The 17,864-nt window shown below is 40.5% G+C and overlaps 1 protein-coding gene across 2 annotated transcripts in view; it reads right to left on the reverse strand.

Annotated features, from left to right (window-relative positions):
* Positions 1–17,864, reverse strand: part of LOC109934231 (unc-79 homolog, NALCN channel complex subunit) — a 199,097-nt gene that overhangs the window by 31,136 nt on the left and 150,097 nt on the right. For both annotated transcript variants that reach the window (XM_048599752.1, XM_048599751.1), the window contains 7 exons: positions 16,838–16,950; positions 16,634–16,719; positions 16,275–16,448; positions 13,695–13,763; positions 10,407–10,517; positions 10,099–10,203; positions 6,013–6,090 (listed from right to left, as the gene is read on the reverse strand). In XM_048599752.1, coding sequence (XP_048455709.1) covers positions 6,013–6,090; positions 10,099–10,203; positions 10,407–10,517; positions 13,695–13,763; positions 16,275–16,448; positions 16,634–16,719; positions 16,838–16,950 — 736 coding nt within the window. The remainder of the gene's footprint in view (positions 1–6,012; positions 6,091–10,098; positions 10,204–10,406; positions 10,518–13,694; positions 13,764–16,274; positions 16,449–16,633; positions 16,720–16,837; positions 16,951–17,864) is intronic.

Below are 17,864 nucleotides of genomic sequence, written 5' to 3' on the forward strand. Positions count from 1 at the left end.
CTTGGCCTGCTGTGTTCATCCAGCTCTACACCTTGTTATCTTAGCACAGCTACTGTGCTGTCTTTTGGGATGAACTTGTGGTACAACTCATATATTTCAAGAAACTTGTGATTTCCTACTTTGTTCTGGGAATGGGGAACTATACTAATGTTTGTACCAACAATCTTGGGCAGTACTCGTTCTCAATCCAACGAGGTGACCTACATAGTTCTCTTGAGCCTTAGTAAATTTGCTCTTTGCAAGAATGATCACCCGATCGGCTAGCTGTATTTTCTAAAAGAGGACTCCTTCTCGCTTTCCCAGGTGTTGTGCTGCACTAGGAGGTCAGCTACAAACATTCATCTTACTTTAGAAGGTGGCTGGGCATTCCAGAATCCAAATGACAGGACTCCACACTGGTAATACCCGTGTGGAGTTTAGAAGACACAGATGGGGAGGGACGGCATAATGGTATTGTCGCTGGACTAGTAATCCATAGACCTAGGTAATGTTCTGGGGTTTCGGGTTTGAATCCCATCATGGCAACTGAAGGAATCTGAATATGATAAAAAGATCTGGATTTAAAAGTCTAACAATGACCATGAAAACATTGTTGATGTCATTAAAAACCCACCTGGTTCACTAATGCCCTAAGGGAAGGAAAACTGCTGACTTTATCTAGTCTGGCCTAAATTTGACTCCAGATCCACAGCAATGTGATTGATTCAACACAGATGACAGACTCAACACTTGGCGAATGAAATAAAAATGGCAAAATCAAACAAAAGCAGAAAGTGCTGAAGAAACTCAGCAGTCTGGCAGCATCTGTAGAAAGAAAGTCAGAGTTATTGTTTCAAGTCCAGCGACCCTTCACCATAACATCTGATCTGGGGTCTGAATCAGATATTTCACTTTCCTGAGCTTCTTTACCACTCTCTACAGGCCACTGGACCAGGCTTTTAGGGGTTAATCTGCCATCAGTAGCAGCACTAGCACAGTCTTCTGGTTGAAAGCTATAGGCCATGGCATGTTTCTCTACCTGTTTTTACATCATTCTCCAAGACATTTTTCAAGTATTCTCAGGCCACTTCACAAACACACAAGAGATGTTCTCAGAACCCTGCTCTGTAGTTTACCTTGTCTGATTACACTAAAAACCTCCCACTGATTAGTTTCAGGAGCTCTTGTGCTTACTGCCTAAACTAATTCAAATAAAACAAAATCTGTCGACTCATTGGGTGAGTCCCTCATGGCAAACAGAACAAAATCTAGTTATTTATCCCAGTCCTGAGTGTACTCTTGCCTTGATCATTATTTTCAGGAACTTGTGATACTGCTTCTGCTTTCCTTGTACAGTGGGTGGTAGAGTGAAGATGTCTGCTAGGTTACACTGGTTACCCAGAAATTTTATGGAATATATTCGACATCAAATTTGAGCCCTCATCTGACTAGATCTTACTGGAAAGAATGTGCTGATGAAGAACTGAATCAATTCCCTCACCACTGCTGTGGCAGATATAATTTCCTGGGAACAGACTCTGACAAACAGGTATCTGCATCCATGCTCATAGAATCCCCACAGTGTAGAAACAGGCCATTGGGCCTGACAAGTCCGAAGAACATTCCACCCAGACCCATCCCCCTACCCCTTCCCTGTAACCCACATTTCCCATGGCTAACACACCTAACCTACACATCCCTGCACACCATGGGCAATTTAGCATGGCCAAACCACCTAATTTGAGCAGGACTGTGGGAGGAAACCGGAGCACCCAGCTGAAACCCACGCAGACAGGGAGAATGTGCACAGGGAGAAGGCAGCCCTCTTTTGCTCTGGACAGAGTTCTCATGTAGTCCGCTAACACCTTGCTGAATGCTTCGGCAAAAGTCGAAACAGGAATTGTAAATACACATCTTACTGCAGGTTCGGGTTTTCCCACAATCTGGCAGGAATGACAGGTCCTGCAAAACCTTATCTTTGAGGAGCTGTGGCCAGTAAAAATGATAACGATATGGGCTTGGATCTCACGCGTACCCGAATTTGTGCCTGAATCTGAATTTCCCGAACTGGCTGCAATATATTCCTAAAGGTGCCTTGGTGGTAGGAAACCTGATGGATCACTGTCCACTCCATGTTTGCAGATCTGTGAGGGTGATCTTCAAGTCCTCATTAGAACCTTACTTTTAAAGCATTCAGGGACTGTTTACCTCAGCTTCAGCATGAGCAGTCTGAGCTAGTTTTTTTTTTTAATAATTTGTGGGGCTGTTACCAAGGAAGTACTTCGTGGTCTTCTAGACTCCCACAAAAGATTTCAAATAACCAGACTGGAGAGTCTCCAGTTTGCAGTGCCACCTCAGCCTCCAGTAGCTGAACTTGTCTGGCTATAGACTGTGTCACCAGTCAGGGTGCCTGTTCTGACTCCCTGACTTTGCCAGGTCTCTTGGAGACCACTTGGGATGTAAACTAAGACAGCTCAGGTGGAGAGAAAAGGAAACCTTGCTACCTCCCCTGAAGAAGAGGTCAACTTGATTTGCCCAATTACTTCCTAAGTTTAATGAAGCAGAGGTGGAAGGCTTCTTTATGTCTTTGGGTGGACAGCATAGTAATTAAAGTCAACAACAACAACAAAAACAAAGTTGCTGGAAAAGCTCAGCAGGTCTAGCAGCATCTGTGAAGGGAAAAAAACAGAGTTAATGTTTTGGGTCCAGTGACCCTTCCTCAGAACCCAGGTAAAGCATGTCTGGGCCAACTGCTGGAGGTTATAGAATCATATATTCCAAGGAATGCAGCAGTTCAAGCAGGCTTATCATAACCAGCAACTCTAGTGCAATTAGTGCAATTCGGGAAAGAAATGGTGACCTTGCCAGATAAGGATGCCCTAATCCCAAGAATGAACAAAATAGATTCACAATACCCTTGCATATAGGATTAAAAAAACTTTTACTTAAATTTCTCTATTGCAGACTTTGTGCTATTGAGAAAAGCACTGTAATCCATCAATTTTTTTTATTCATTCACAGAAAGTGGGCAACTTTGGCAATTTATTACCCATCACTAATTGACCTGAGAGATGATGAGCTGTCTCCCTGAATCACTGCAGACTAGGTGCAATTCCACAATGCTGTAGGGGAGGGTATTCCAGGATTCTGTCCCAGTAACAGTGAAGAAATTGCAATGCATTCCGAGTCAGGATGGTGTGTAGCTTGGAGGTGAACCTTAAGGTGGCAGTGTACCCATATATCTACTAACTTTCTCTTTGAGGTGGTAGCAGTCACAGGGTTGTAAGGTACTGTATAAGGAACCTTGGTGAGTGGGTGCAGATCATCTATCAGTGTGAATGATAATACACTGTTGCCACTGTACATCCATGGTGAAGGAGGCCAATGGTGAAGGTGTTAGATAGGGTGCCAAGCAAGTGGCATATTTGCCCTGGATGATGTCAATCTTCTTCAATGCTGTTGGAGCTGCCTTCATTCACCAACCTTCTCCCATTCGCCCCAATTGCTATATCTAGCTGCCTCTTGAATACATTCAATGTTTTAGCATCAATACTTCCTGTGGTAATGAATTCCACAGGCTCACCATTCTTTGGGTGAAGAAATGTTTCCTCACTCCATCCTAAATGGTCTATCCCGATTCCTCAAACTGTGACCTCTGGTTCTGGACACACCCACCATCAGGAATATCCTCCCTGCATCTACCCTGTCCAGTCCTGTTAGAATTTTATAAGTCTCTACGAGATGCCCCCTCATTCGTCTGAACTCCAGTGAAAACAATCCTAACCTAGTCAATCTCTCCTCATGCATCAGTCCCGCCAGTCACGGAATCAGCCTGGTAAACCTTCGCTGCACTCCCTCGAGAGCAAGAGCATCCTTTCTCAGAAAAGGAGACAAAAACTGCACATAATATTCTAAGTGTGGCCTCACCAAGGCCCTGTATTACTGCAACAACACATCCCTGCTCCTATACTCAAAATCTCTCGCAATGAAGGCCAACATACCACTGGCCTTCTTTACCACCTGCTGCACCTGCATGCTTACCTTCAGCGACTGGTGCACAAGGACACCCAGGTCCCGCTGCACACTCCCCTCTCCCAACTTGCAGCCATTCAGGTAGTAACCTGCCTTCTTGTTTTTGTTTCCAATGTGAATAACCTCACACTTATACAATTTATACTGCATCTGCCATTGATTTGTCCACTCACCCAACCATACAGATCATGCTGAAGGATCTCTGCATCCTCGTCACAGTTCACCCTCCCACCCAACTTCGTATCATCTGCAAACTTGGAGATGTTACATTTTCTTCCCTCATCCAAATGATTAATATATATTGTGAATAGCTGGTGTCCCAGCACCGATCCCTGTAGTAACCCACTAGTTACTGCCTGCCAATTTAAAAAGGACCCATTAATTCTTTGTTTCCTCTCTGCCAACCAGTTTTCTATCCATCTCAACACACTTCCCCTAATTCCATGTGCTTTAATCTTGCACAATCTGAAACTTAATCACTTGACCAATTTCATTCCCCAGTACAAGATCTCGTATGGACCCTTCTCTAGCTGGACTATCTGTACATTGTTTCAAGAAACCCTCCTGGATGCACCTAACAAATTCTGCCCCATCCACACTGCCGGCACTAAGGGAGTCCCAGTCAACACTTGGGAAGTTAAAATCACCTACAACAACAACACTGTGGCTTTTATAAGTTTTCATGATCTGACTACATATCTGAGTCTCTATCTCCTTCTGGCCAATGGAAGAACTACAGTGCCAATCTATCATAGTGGTTGCACCGTTTTTATTCCTAAGTTTTACCCATACGGCCTCATTGGATGAGACTTCAAAGATGCCCTCTCTTGGTGCACCTGTTACATTCTCCTTAATCAATAATGCAAATCCCCCACTCCTTTTACATCTCTCTCTATCACGCCTAAAACATCTAAATCCTGGAATCTTGAGCTGCTAGTCCTGCCTGCCTCTCAACCAACTTCTGAAATGACTACATCATACTTCCATGTACTAATGCAGGCTCTAAATTCACCAGCTTTATCTAGTTACACTCATTGCATTAAAATAAATACACTCAAAACCACCAGTCACGCTGTGTTCATTAACCTGGCCCTGCCCATCTTCCTATTAGACTTACTTGACCTAACCTCTACCTCTCCTCAATCATTCCACATGCTGACCTACTGCTCTGGTTCCTATCCCCTATCACACTAGTTTATACCCTCTTTAGTGGCTGAAGCAAACTTCCCTGCAAGGATATCGGTGCCCCTCTGGTTTAGGTGCAACCCATCCTTCTTGTACAGGTACCTCCTGATCTGGAAGAGATCCTAATGATCCAGATATCTGAAACCGTCCCTCCTAAACCAGCTCCATGCATTCAAATGTATTATCTTCCTATTTCTGGCTGCAGAGACATCCTTAATTCTGGCACCAGGTTTCACTTAACAAAAGATTTTTTTAAAATCATGACAAAGCAAAAACACCATCAGTAGGTGAGCAAATGTAAAATATGTATTTTGTTATCCAGGTCTCCCTTAAGTCAATTACACTGACTATGCCAAATACAACAACATTGACTCAGTGCAGCAGTCTCTTCATTAACTTGCATTGGGCATTGTGAGCAGACAATTGAGAGGAATCAAAATAGCAAAGGAGACAGTCAGCCTCTGTGGAAATAATTACTCATTCTTCAATGTCAGGAAAACAAGCACTAATCACTGATTACCATTAATTACTCAGACATAAATTAATGAGATTTTGCACTCACTTCTATTTCACTCATAATAGTGTTTAATCCCAATTAAGTCTCACCAGTGAAGAAAGTAGAAAGTATCCATTAGCAAAAATTAAACCATAATGTTAATTATATTGTTACATCAACAGTAACATTCATCAGAGGAGCAGATGCCTAATAATTCAGAAGATGCAGTGTAGCAATTTGAAATTAACAGTAAGTTCATAACAGGTTATTCTATACAATGTTGTATATATTATGTATATATGGCTGGGTCGAATACTCACTCCAGAAACAGATGCAATCATGTGTTTCTGTAGAATTGTTGATTCTGCTATTTTTGTTCCAGCATCTGCACAAACAAACTAGTGAGAATGAGAGAGAGCTCCATTAGTTTTCATATCAGCCTTCAAACCATTTATTCACATGTTCTCATTATTCTGTAATTGCAATCCTCAAATGTCAAAAGCATATATCACTCCTGTACAAACTTGTCACTTACTTCAGTTTTAAAATAGGTAAAATATAGCTTAACTGTTTCAGTAAGTTTATTTGATTTTCTTTTCCTTTAACCAGGAATGACACGTGCTGTGATTGTGACCATGGTGTGTTACGCATCCTATTCCGCAAAGATCACAAGATAATTATGGATGAGGGCGGTCATTGTGTTCCTCAATTGGTTTATCCAGAAGATCTTCACAGTTCCCCACATTTCAGTATCTAACCACCTCGCAAATGTTTCCAGGGGTTTGATTCCACTACTCTGTATGTGTGCCTGTTCCATGTGTAGGGAGTAGGAAAATCTCCAACTTTTCCCACAATGTAAATCTTTAACAATGCATATCTGTATTGTGAGTCTTCACTGCACAGCTCCAGTACTTGGGTAGAGATAGTAAGAGCTGCCGATGCTGGACTGAGAGATAACATAGTGTGAAGCTGGAAGAACACAGCAGGCCAGGCAGTATCAGAGGAGCAGAAAAGTTGATGTTTCGGGTCGGGACTGACCCAAAATGTCCAGTACTTGGGTACCTCTCTTCTGTATTGAAAACCAGATCTAGACATAGTACACAATGTGCAGACTTACCAGAGCCCTGTACAATTGGATTAAGATTTCTTCTGAATTAAAGGCTTACAAAGTAACAGTGGCTTTGCTAATTGTTGCTGTGTATTGATCAGACAAATTTATTGCTGAGTCAACTAATACTTCGAGATATTTTCAAATTCTTTGCCACTCAGGTTGATAGCGTTGTTAAGAAGGCGTACGGTGTGTTAGGTTTTATTGGTAAAGGGATTGAGTTTCGGAGCCATGAGGTCATGTTGCAGCTGTACAAAACTCTGGTGCGGCCGCACTTGGAGTATTGCGTACAGTTCTGGTCACTGCATTATAGGAAGGATGTGGAAGCATTGGAAAGGGTGCAGAGGAGATTTACCAGGATGTTGCCTGGTGTGGAGGGAAGGTCTTATGAGGAAAGGCTGAGGGTCTTGAGGCTGTTTTCATTAGAGAGAAGAAGGTTAAGAGGTGACTTAATAGAGACATACAAGATGATCAGAGGATTAGATAGGGTGGACAGCGAGAGCCTTTTTCCTCGGATGGTGATGGCTAGCACGAGGGGACATAGCTTTAAATTGAGGGGTGATAGATATAGGACAGATGTCAGAGGTAGGTTCTTTACTCAGAGAGTAGTAAGGGCGTGGAATGCCCTGCCTGCAAAAGTAGTAGACTCATCAACTTTAAGGGCATTTAAATGGTCACTGGATAAACATATGGATGATAATGGAATAGTTTAGGTTAGTTGGGCTTCAGATTGGTTTCACAGGTCGGCGCAACATCGAGGGCCGAAGGGCCTGTACTGCGCTGTAATGTTCTGTGTTTTTCTTAGCTATTTGAATGTCATTCATGGAATATCTCTACTGCTTATTTTTCCTTTCAATTTGCAATATGTTTTACTTATCCACACTTCAAACACTTTGTCTACTATTTCTATTGCTCCTTTCAATCTGGTAGCAACAGCTTATTCAACCATTTTGCACTATTCATCTAGAAAGAGATGCCAAAACCCAACTCTTCATTACTTCCCTTGACCTACAATCACTTCGGTGCCATCAAATTGTCTGGCCATGATCAAGTCATCGATGAGTGAAAATGATCTCCAGCTAAATATCAGGAAGAGTCAAAATCATTTCAATTCCCCTCCATAAAAGCTGCTCCCTTGCCACTTACTTTGTCCCCTTCCCATCCCTGTGCCAAAGCTGAACAGATATTTCACAATGGCACTTGATTTTGGCTCAGAATTATAATATGAAGAGTCATAAGAACATAAGAACTAGGAGCAGGAGTAGGCCATCTGGCCCCTCGAGCCTGCCCCGCCGTTTAATAAGATCATGGCTGATCTTTGAGACTCAGCTCCACTTACCCGCCCACTCACCATAACCCTCAATTCCTTTACTGTTCAAAAATTTATCTAGCCTTGCCTTAAAAACATTCAGCGAGGTAGCTTCAACCGTTTCACTGGGCAGGGAATTCCACAGATTCACAACCCTTTGGGTGAAGAAGTTCTACATTTGCTTCCCTTTATTTTGAGGCGATGCCCTCTAGTCCTAGTTTCACCTGCTAGCGGAAACAACCTCCCTGCCTCCACCTTATCTATTCCCTTCATAATCTTACATGTTTCTATAAGATCTCCCCACATTCTTCTGAATTCCAATGAGTATAAGCCCAGTCTACTCAGTCTCTCCTCAAAATCCAATCCTCTCAACTCTGGAATCAACCAAGTGAATCTCCTCTGCACCCCCTCCAGTGCTAGTATAGCTCTTCTCAAGTAAGGAGACCAAAACTGCACACAGTACTCCAGGTGTGGCCTCACCAGGACCCTATACAGCTGCAGCATAGCCTCCCTGTTTTTAAACTCCATCCCTCTCGCAATGGCAGACAAAATTCCATTTACCTTTTTAATCACCTGCTGCACCTGCAATCCCAACTTCAGCGATTCATGCACAAGGACACCCAAGTCCCTCTGCACAGCAGCGTGGTGCAATTTTTTAGCATTTAAAACATAGTCCATTTTGCTGTTATTCCTACCAAAATGGATGACCTCACACTTATCAACATTGTACTCCATCTGCCAGACCTTTGCCCACTCACTTAGACTATCTATATCCCTCTGCAGACTTTCAGTGTCTTCTGCACACTTTGCTCTACCACTCACCTTAGTGTCATCTGCAAATTTTGACACACCACACTTAGTCCCCAACTCCAAGTCCAAGTCCACATCCCTTACCACATTAAGACCACTTGATGTCACGAACTGAACACTGCCTCTCTCTGCCAACAAAACATTCATCCTTTTGTCTTCTCTTCATTTGTATTCTCAATGACATCCATATCGGCTCCTCTTCTTGCATCCTCTATAAACTCTGGAACTCTGTTGTATGCATCCTATTCCATTCTAAGTTCCATTCTCCCATGAATCTGTTCTCACTAGCTTACACTGACTCCTGAAACATTCAAGTTAAAACTTCCCTAATCTTCAAATTCTCCTATGGTCTTTCTTTGTCCTCCATGAAGTCATCACACAAAGCTCTGAGGAGAGGAGTGGCTCTGGTTTCTGAAAATGACATCCTATCAGCAGGTGAATGATGGTTTAGAAAAGACCCAGAAGTAAAGTTTTAAAGTTTTATTTTAGATTTATTGTGGATTACAAGGATTGGGAATGCAAATTGAGCCCTCAAAAGGGCACACGGGGAATTACTTGTGTAAAAAATTTACACTCTACCTCAACCTGATCATGACGCCAACATTTCCCACATCTGATCATAGTTCGAGCCTTCCCCACATTCCTCAAGTTGGTCAGAGCTAGCCTTCCTGCCAGATGATTGGAGCCACATCCTACTCCCCGCCTTCAGTGTTCACAGTCCTTCCTGCTGCCTACTTCTGACCAGTGGCCAGCTACTCTATTTGCTTGAAGTGTTGGGCTGTACTCTGGAACAATTTGTTCAAATCAGATCTTCAGGTTTCCAGACAGATTCAGCACCCAAAGTCACTACTGGACTCTCAAACACCTCTCCTATCTATCCCCACCAAACTCAGATTATTATTAAAAGAGCTGTGCGCTCTGAAAATTTGTTGCATAACAAAGCAGTATCAAACTCAATTAATTCTACAACAGCTACACATGCATTCATTTGGCTGTCTGTTTATAATCAAATAATTTCTTGTTATTGTCTTTCAACAAATGTTGCTGGAACAAAGCCTGTTCAATTATTACATGTAGAAATTTGAAAACAAGTTATTCAGTAAGTTATAGTGTGAAATTTTACCAATTTATTAATAAATGAATTGTCCCCTAATGTAGAATATTTGAACAAAATTTTACCTGCACCAGCAACAATAAATTGGTGTCTGGTATTGGAGACTTTAGCTTCAGTGCTTGTAACAATTCCAATACAACACTTCGTGACAGGTAGAATTTATCCCGCTCCTGCAAGATACAATAACAAGATACTATGAAATCCATAAGACACTTTGATGACTTTCAAATAGTTTGCCAAGCATCTATTACAAGCCACCTATTACTATTCTACGTAACTACAAGAAGTCTTAAACATTCAAGAACCACAAATGCATGAGAAAACCTAGAATTAGCAATTTTCATAGAAGATAAAAAGAGTGGCCTAATTTTACCTTATTGAATGCTCGATGACACAAACCACACAATTCAACAAGATACCCAAGGCTAAAGACTCCATTCTGAATTACAAAACTCAGTAATTTGGAAAATGGCTCCAAAAGGCTCTATAATCAAACATAATGGAAAATTAAGGAGTAAGACATTAAGTTAATTAAGAACTAAAATATATCTTACACAATGGAATGGGAAAAATACAGCAAACTACAGTTTATTATTGCAATGAAATAAATTCGTATCACAGTAAATCTGTACTGCTTGTATGTTAAGAAATAGGTTATCATTTTGTAAGCAGTGTAGTTTGAAAGTTTCAGATCAGAAGTGCTTGGTTACAACCCTGAAAGGGGTTATTTCAAGCTAAGAAGGTTTAAGATCAGTTGTATGAAGATTTAAGGAAGAGATGATTAGATTTTCAGGTCCTGGAAATGTGCATCTATTAAGTTAAACCCTATATATCTGATAGAGAAGGGAATTTCTCTTGCTCATGTGAGTAGTGTAAAGAAATGCTGTTGAGATTAATGGGATTGTAACTTACTGTGTGTTTCAAAATCTTTATACTTGTGTTATATGCAAACAGTTTGGTTTATTCTAGTTTTTTTATTCATTTATTTTGGGTAATAACTTCTGTTTTATTGTTAACACCAAATCTGCAGCATTTTAGTGAAATACCTTGCTACAATCAAATGAAAATCCCGTGATCTCTCAAGCCAGACTTCAATCTGGGATCAGATTTGAACGGTAACAACATCAGCTTGGATCCTAACATTGCAGACTCCCAAAAAGATGTCATCAGTCACAGGCAACAACACAGACAGGAAAAAAACAATATCCCACCGCAGGCAGCTTGGAGACCAATGAGCAAAGGCCCAGTGGCACAGACTCCAGGCAGCAGCCCCTAGCTCCACTCTTAAAAGGTCCATTATATATGGTATTGCGAATAGAATGTTACTTTTTTTGTTTTTTTTAATTTTAATAGTTATATAATTTACCAATGTAAGAATTCAGCCATTTAAAGTTTTGTATTTCAGCCTAGAGGGTATATATATGGCATTTAAACATCCTTTCCCCATTGAGGAAGGCCCTACAGAATCACATGAATCAATGTTTTACTTTAAGTCATTATAGTTAAAGTGGTGATTTCAGGAACACAAGCATACCTTTAAGTGAGGCCTTCCTGTAATTTTTTTTTTTTTAAACAATTCTATTGTGAAGTAACAGGCTTGTCCTAACATTTTACAACATTCTGAGGTCCTGGCCTCTGTGATGCTGCTGAGAGGAGGCACAAAGCAGAGGCTAGGCGCCTATTTATCATAAGGGGAATTCAAAGCAGACATACTCCTAGATTTACTTGTGCATCATCTAAAAACCACTTTAGAGAAGTACTAGCTGAGACAGTTTTAAATAATTTCACTCTTTCGGCTGCAAAATGATATTTGGCAAATGAGTAGCCTGCAAAGAAAGTGAAATTAAACATGAAAGATACTTTGCATCTGTTCTTATGAAGGAAGAAGATTCTACCCAGGTCATAGTGAAAAAGGAAATTCAATCTCTACAAAGCTTATAATTAATAAGAAGGAGGTATTGTATAGACTGGTTGTACTTAAAGGTGACAAGGCACTGTGACAAGCTGAGATACAAAGAGTAGTGTGAATGAAACTTGCAGAGGCACTGACAATAATTTTTCAGTCTTCCTTTGATTCAGCCCAGAACTGGAGAATTACAAATTTTACACCTTTGTTCAAAATGTGGATGCAAGTATAAGCCAAGCAATTATAGACCAGTCAGTTTAACTACAGTGGTTGGTGAACATGTGGAAGCGATAACCTGGGACAAAATTAATAATCAGATGGAAAACTGCAGATTAATTGAGAGCCAACACAAGTTTGTTTGGGGAAAATCTTCTTTGATTAACCAAATGAGTTTTTTGATGAGATAGGGTTGATGAGGACAATGCTATTGATATGTTATTTATGGGCTTCAAGAAAGCATCTGATACAGTGCTGTACAAAAGACCTGTGAGCGAAGTTAAAGCACATAGTATAAAAGGGACAGGAGCAATATGAATGCAAACTTGCTGGAGGTGAAAGGAAACAAGCAGTAATGATTAATAGATGCTTTTAAGGCTGAAGTTAGGTTTGTGGAGTTCTCTAGGGGTCAATATTGGCACACTTGCTTTTCCTGATAACATATTAATGATCTAGACTTTGGGCACAGTTTCAAAATTTGCAGATGATATGAAACTTGGAAGCATTGCAAACCATGAGGCCAGTGTAGAACTTCAAAAAGACATACATATGTTGGTGCAGTGTGTGGGTAATTGGTAGATGAAGTTCAAAGCATAGACTTGTGAGGTGATACATTTTAGTAGGTAAAACATGCAGACACAATATAAAATGAAGGATATAAAATATGTGCAAGAGCAGAGGTTTGGGTGTACATGTATCTCATTATATGTGACAGAAACTAAGAAAGCATACAGTATCCTCAACTTTATTAACAAGTGCACAGACTACAAGTGTAAGAAAGTTATGTTGAGCATGTATAAGGCACACGTTTTGGCATTAGTTAGAGCATTAATCCGGTCTGGGCACCACACTTTAGCATTGGACAGAATGCAGAAGAGGTTTACAAGAGTGGTTTCAGGGATGAGAAATTTCATACACAAAGATAGATCGGAAAAGCTGAGACTGTTCTTCTTTGAAAAGAGAAGGGTGACAGGACAGCTGATTGAAGATTCAAAATCATGAGAGGAATCTAAAGGGTATATAGGGAGAAAATGTTACTATGTGTGAAAGGATCGAGGACGAAAGGGCACATCTTTAAAATAATTCATAAAAGCAGCAACAGTAATACAAAGATTAACTTTTTCACACAAAAAGTGCTTAAGGTCTCAAATGCCTGAGAGTTGGTGAAGGCAGGTTCACTTGGGCAATTCAAGATGGAATTAGTTGGTTATTTTAAAAGGAAGAATGTGCAGTATCTAGGAATATGCAGGATAGGTGGGTTAGCCATGGATAATGAGGGTGTACAGGGATGAGGTGGGTCTGGGTTGGATGCTCTTCGGAAGGTCAGTGTGGACTCAATGGGCCAAATTGCCTGCTTCACACTGTAGGGATTCTAGTCTATTCTTTTCTAAAAGCAAAAGAATAAAAGGTAAAATTTAAAAAAGAGAAAAGAGAGTGAAACCAGCTGTAAAAAACAGGATGTGTTCCTCAGCCATGGAGAAATAAAATCGACTAACAAGAGGTAAAAGATTTTAATAAATCACACGAGCGCCAGCTTACCCGTGTTGCACTTGTGGTAGGTATCTTGAGAAGACATATCATGATTGCTAAACTAGAATCCAAACAGCACTGCGAATAAAATGCAAGTTATCAATACTTGGCATGTAGTTGGGTATTTATTTTCTCAATAATTGGTAAGCATAATTTGCATGTTTCAACACATTCAAATAAGTTTGCAATTTTATAAAACAAGTATAAAACAAATCTATTTCTAACATTTCATTAAACGTTAATTACTGTTCAGTTTTGATTCTCTGTCCGACTCTGCAAATGTCTAAAAAATTAAGCAACCTGTTCAGACATTTGCAAATCATACCACCAAACACTCAGAGGCAAAGTGGATAGGGCTGTAAACGGATATGGCATCAGCCGTTATCTGTTGCTTCAATTTAGCTTACAAATTGAAATGATTATAGTGTGTGCCAACATTAAGCATGCTATTATGGTGGTTCCATGCCTGAACAGGTGTACAAAATTGAGAGAGGCTGGCATGAGTTAAGTCATTTACAGCCTCCTACGTCTATCAGAAAACAAGGTATACTGTGGCTGGAACAGATCCTGAAAATAATTCTAAAAATGATTTTGACACGGGGAACAATTAATAATGGCACCACATAGCAGAGCGCAGGCTCAATAGAACATAGAACATAGAACATAACAGCACAGTACAGGCCCTTTGGCTCACAATGTTGTGCCGAACTTTTACCCTAATCCTAAGGTCTATCTAACCTCCACCACTACCTTATACTATCATCCAAATGGCTATCTTATAGCCGCTTAAATGCCACTAATGACCGACTCCAATACCCTCTCCAGCAATGCATTCCACGCCCCTACCACTCTGAGTAAAGAACCTACTCTGACGTCTCCCCTATATCTACCTCCACTCACTTTAAAACTATGCCCCCTCATAATAGCAACCTCCACCCTAGGAAGTTTCTGGCTGTCCACTCTATCTATACCTCTGATCATTTTGTACACCTCTATCAAGTCACTTCTCATCCTTCGTCATTCTAAAAAGAAAAGCTCTAGCTCTCTCAACCTTTCCGCGTAAGACCTTCCCTCCATTCCAGGCAACATCCTGGTAAATCTCCTCTGCACCTTTTCCAACGCCTCCACATCTTTCCTGTAATGAGGCGACCAGAACTGGACACAATACTCCAGATGTGGCCGAACCAGGCTTTTTATAGCTGGAGCATAACTTCACGGCTCTTGAACTCAATCCCTCTATTAACGAAAGCTAACACACTACACACCTTCTTAACAACTCTATCCACCTGGGTGGCAACTTTCAGGGAACTGTGGACATGAACCCCAAGATCCCTCTGCTCCTCCACACTGCCAAGAATCTTTCCGTTAACCCTGTATTCTGCTTTCAAGTTTGTCCTACCAAAATGAATCACCTCACACTTTTCAGGGTTAAACTCCATCTGCCACTTTTCAGCCCAGCTCTGCATCCTATCAATGTCCCTTTGTAACCTAGAACAGCCCTCCGCACTATCCACAACTCGACCCACCTTCGTATCACCTGCGAACTTACTAATCTACCCTTCCACTCCTACATCCAAATCATTTACAAAAATCACACAAAGAAGAGGACCCAGAACAGATCCTTGTGGTACACAATAATTTTCCAAGGTGCACTGGAGGCCCTCTAGAAAACTTTGCAGAGGCTGTGGTATCAGGCAGTTATGGCACCAATGCAAGGTGTTAAGCCATGTGGAATGGGACAATATGTTCAACTTCAACACACAAATGATCAAGATATCTTCAAACGTTACACTTCACTAACTGCACCATTAGCGTCACATACTGCTCAATTCACTACATCCTATCTAAGGTTTTTGAAAAGATTTGTAGCTTGGGTTGTGGATTAGGTTGTAGACTTGCTCACCGAGCCGATGTGTTTGATTGCAGACGTTTTGTCACCCTGCTAGATGACATGTCAGTGCACATCTGGTAAAGTGTTGGTGTTCTGTCCCGCTTGTTATTTACCACCCCAGCAAACCAAGGCATATAAATAACAAGCGGGACAGAACACCAACACTTCACCGGAGGCGCACTGACCATGTTACCTAGCAGGGTGACTAAACATCTGCAATCACACACACTGGGCTCGGTGAGCAAGTCTACAACATCAACTACATCCCATCATTCACCTATCAATAGCGTCTATCAAACATGACTCATACCGAATTTTTACAGCAGGTGATTGTCAGTTATCATCTAACTGGTGCATTTTCCATGGCAGCATTTCTATTTAGAGGGCACTTTTCAACTAATCAGCACTCTCTTCCCATACAAAATAAAATGTTGATCTCTTTTTGTGTTTTGTCCCATTGAATGCAAGATGGAAAGCTTCTAGAAAATGTGCTTTTCTTAGCATTACTCAAGTTCTGTACCATCAAATAACTATTGTACACGAACTGCAAGTTTTCAGTACAGCTATGTAGTTTTTTGCTAACCAGCTCAATGTATAGCTAGATTGGTAATATAAAATGCAGAAAAATGTCATACCTAGTTTGTCATATTCATTTGTTAAATATCAAAATGGCAATAAATCAGCAAATTCTTCCTTACCTTCAATGGTAGTATGCATGGAAGTTTGGTCAAAAATGTTTGAAATTGATTGCATATTGTAGTCCATAGATTGCTGGGTAAATCCATAGGCAGAGCTTCCATGTAAGTGGCTATGTTATCTAAACAGCGAAGCATAGCTCCTCCTGCTGGCAGGTTCTTCTTGTTGTTTAAACCCTGTGTAATATTTAACACAAATATTGAATATGCTGCCACATTATACTAAGAAATACTTGATTTAACAGTTTTCACATTTCACCTGGAATAATAGTGTCAATTTATTTTTTCTCTATCACAGGGTAGTTCCTAAATTTGCCAAGAAGGGTTTCTAATTTATAATTTCTTTCTAAAATCCACGATACCTCTAGTAGTTGATTCAATGCTGCCACTGAACTCAGCTCATTGAAGTCCATCAGAGACAAGGCCAAAGTTCGAAGGAAGCTTCCATCTAACATCAAAATAAAATTACAAACTCGAAGTGTATTTACGCATTTGGAAAACTTTTAAGTCTTGGTACTCTACATCAAAATTCCACTGCATCTGACATATATTGTAAAGTGCCATACCTTTAATGTTGCTTTGGAATAGCTGTGGAAGTATACCATTGGGAGCAAGCTGATGAAAAATGCAGCGTAAAAATTGCTTTGCCACACCAGCAGCATTTCCAGGAATCATCATGCTTAAAAAAATGTAAAATTTATATTTCACGATTTGTTAAACTTTATGCAAACATTTACTATACAATGTCATATTTTAGAAGGAAATGCAACAATAGCATTACAACCTTGACAAAGAGATCATTAGGAAATCTAAACATGTTACTTCAAAGCAAAGCCCCTAATTTCTCCCAATCAGAACATCATGCACATATAATGAATCATATGGATTTTGTAGGTCCTAGGTTTAACCCATAGTCTGCAAAAAAAATTAGGTATCACAAATGGACCAGCAGAATAGGTGGCACAAAATCATGGCAGATTTAGGGTATTAATTCAGTGCTCAACTGTGTGAAATTGGTATTGATTGGTGATTTATCCATGCTATTTATGAGAGCAAGCAAAAATTTTATTGGTTCGACTGTAGGTACGAGATGTGGAACAGAAAAATTTTATTTGAAGAGAGGCAAGTGCATAAAAATTAGGCTCCAGATTAAGGGTTTTCTCTCACTTCTCTCCCACAACCAGTCATACTGACTCCTCACTCATCGGAGACCCATATCCTGCTCCTTTGATTTCGTTCTCAATTACCAACTAAACACTCAATCTCCCCTCCTGGTCCTGCTGATGCTGTTAAAAGTTCTCACTCTTCAAATGCTGTTCCTCTCTCCTTTAAGTCAGCCATCATCATAATTCCCCTCAGGAAACCTTTTTGATTTTATTTGATGTATTATTGTCACATGTACCAAGATACAATGGTAAGTAAAGTTTGCGTGTTTTCCTACCAAATCATACCTTACGTAATAGAACAGAATGCAGAATATAGTGTTACAGCTACAAAGAAGATGCGGAGAAAGATCAACTCTAAGATTTCAGAGGTCTGTTCAGAAGTCTGATAACAGTGGGGAAGTGGCTTCTTGAATCTGTTGGTACATGT

Source organism: Rhincodon typus, chromosome 8, assembly GCF_021869965.1.
Source record: "Rhincodon typus isolate 14 chromosome 8, sRhiTyp1.1, whole genome shotgun sequence".
In the NCBI taxonomy this organism is placed as follows: domain Eukaryota; kingdom Metazoa; phylum Chordata; class Chondrichthyes; order Orectolobiformes; family Rhincodontidae; genus Rhincodon; species Rhincodon typus.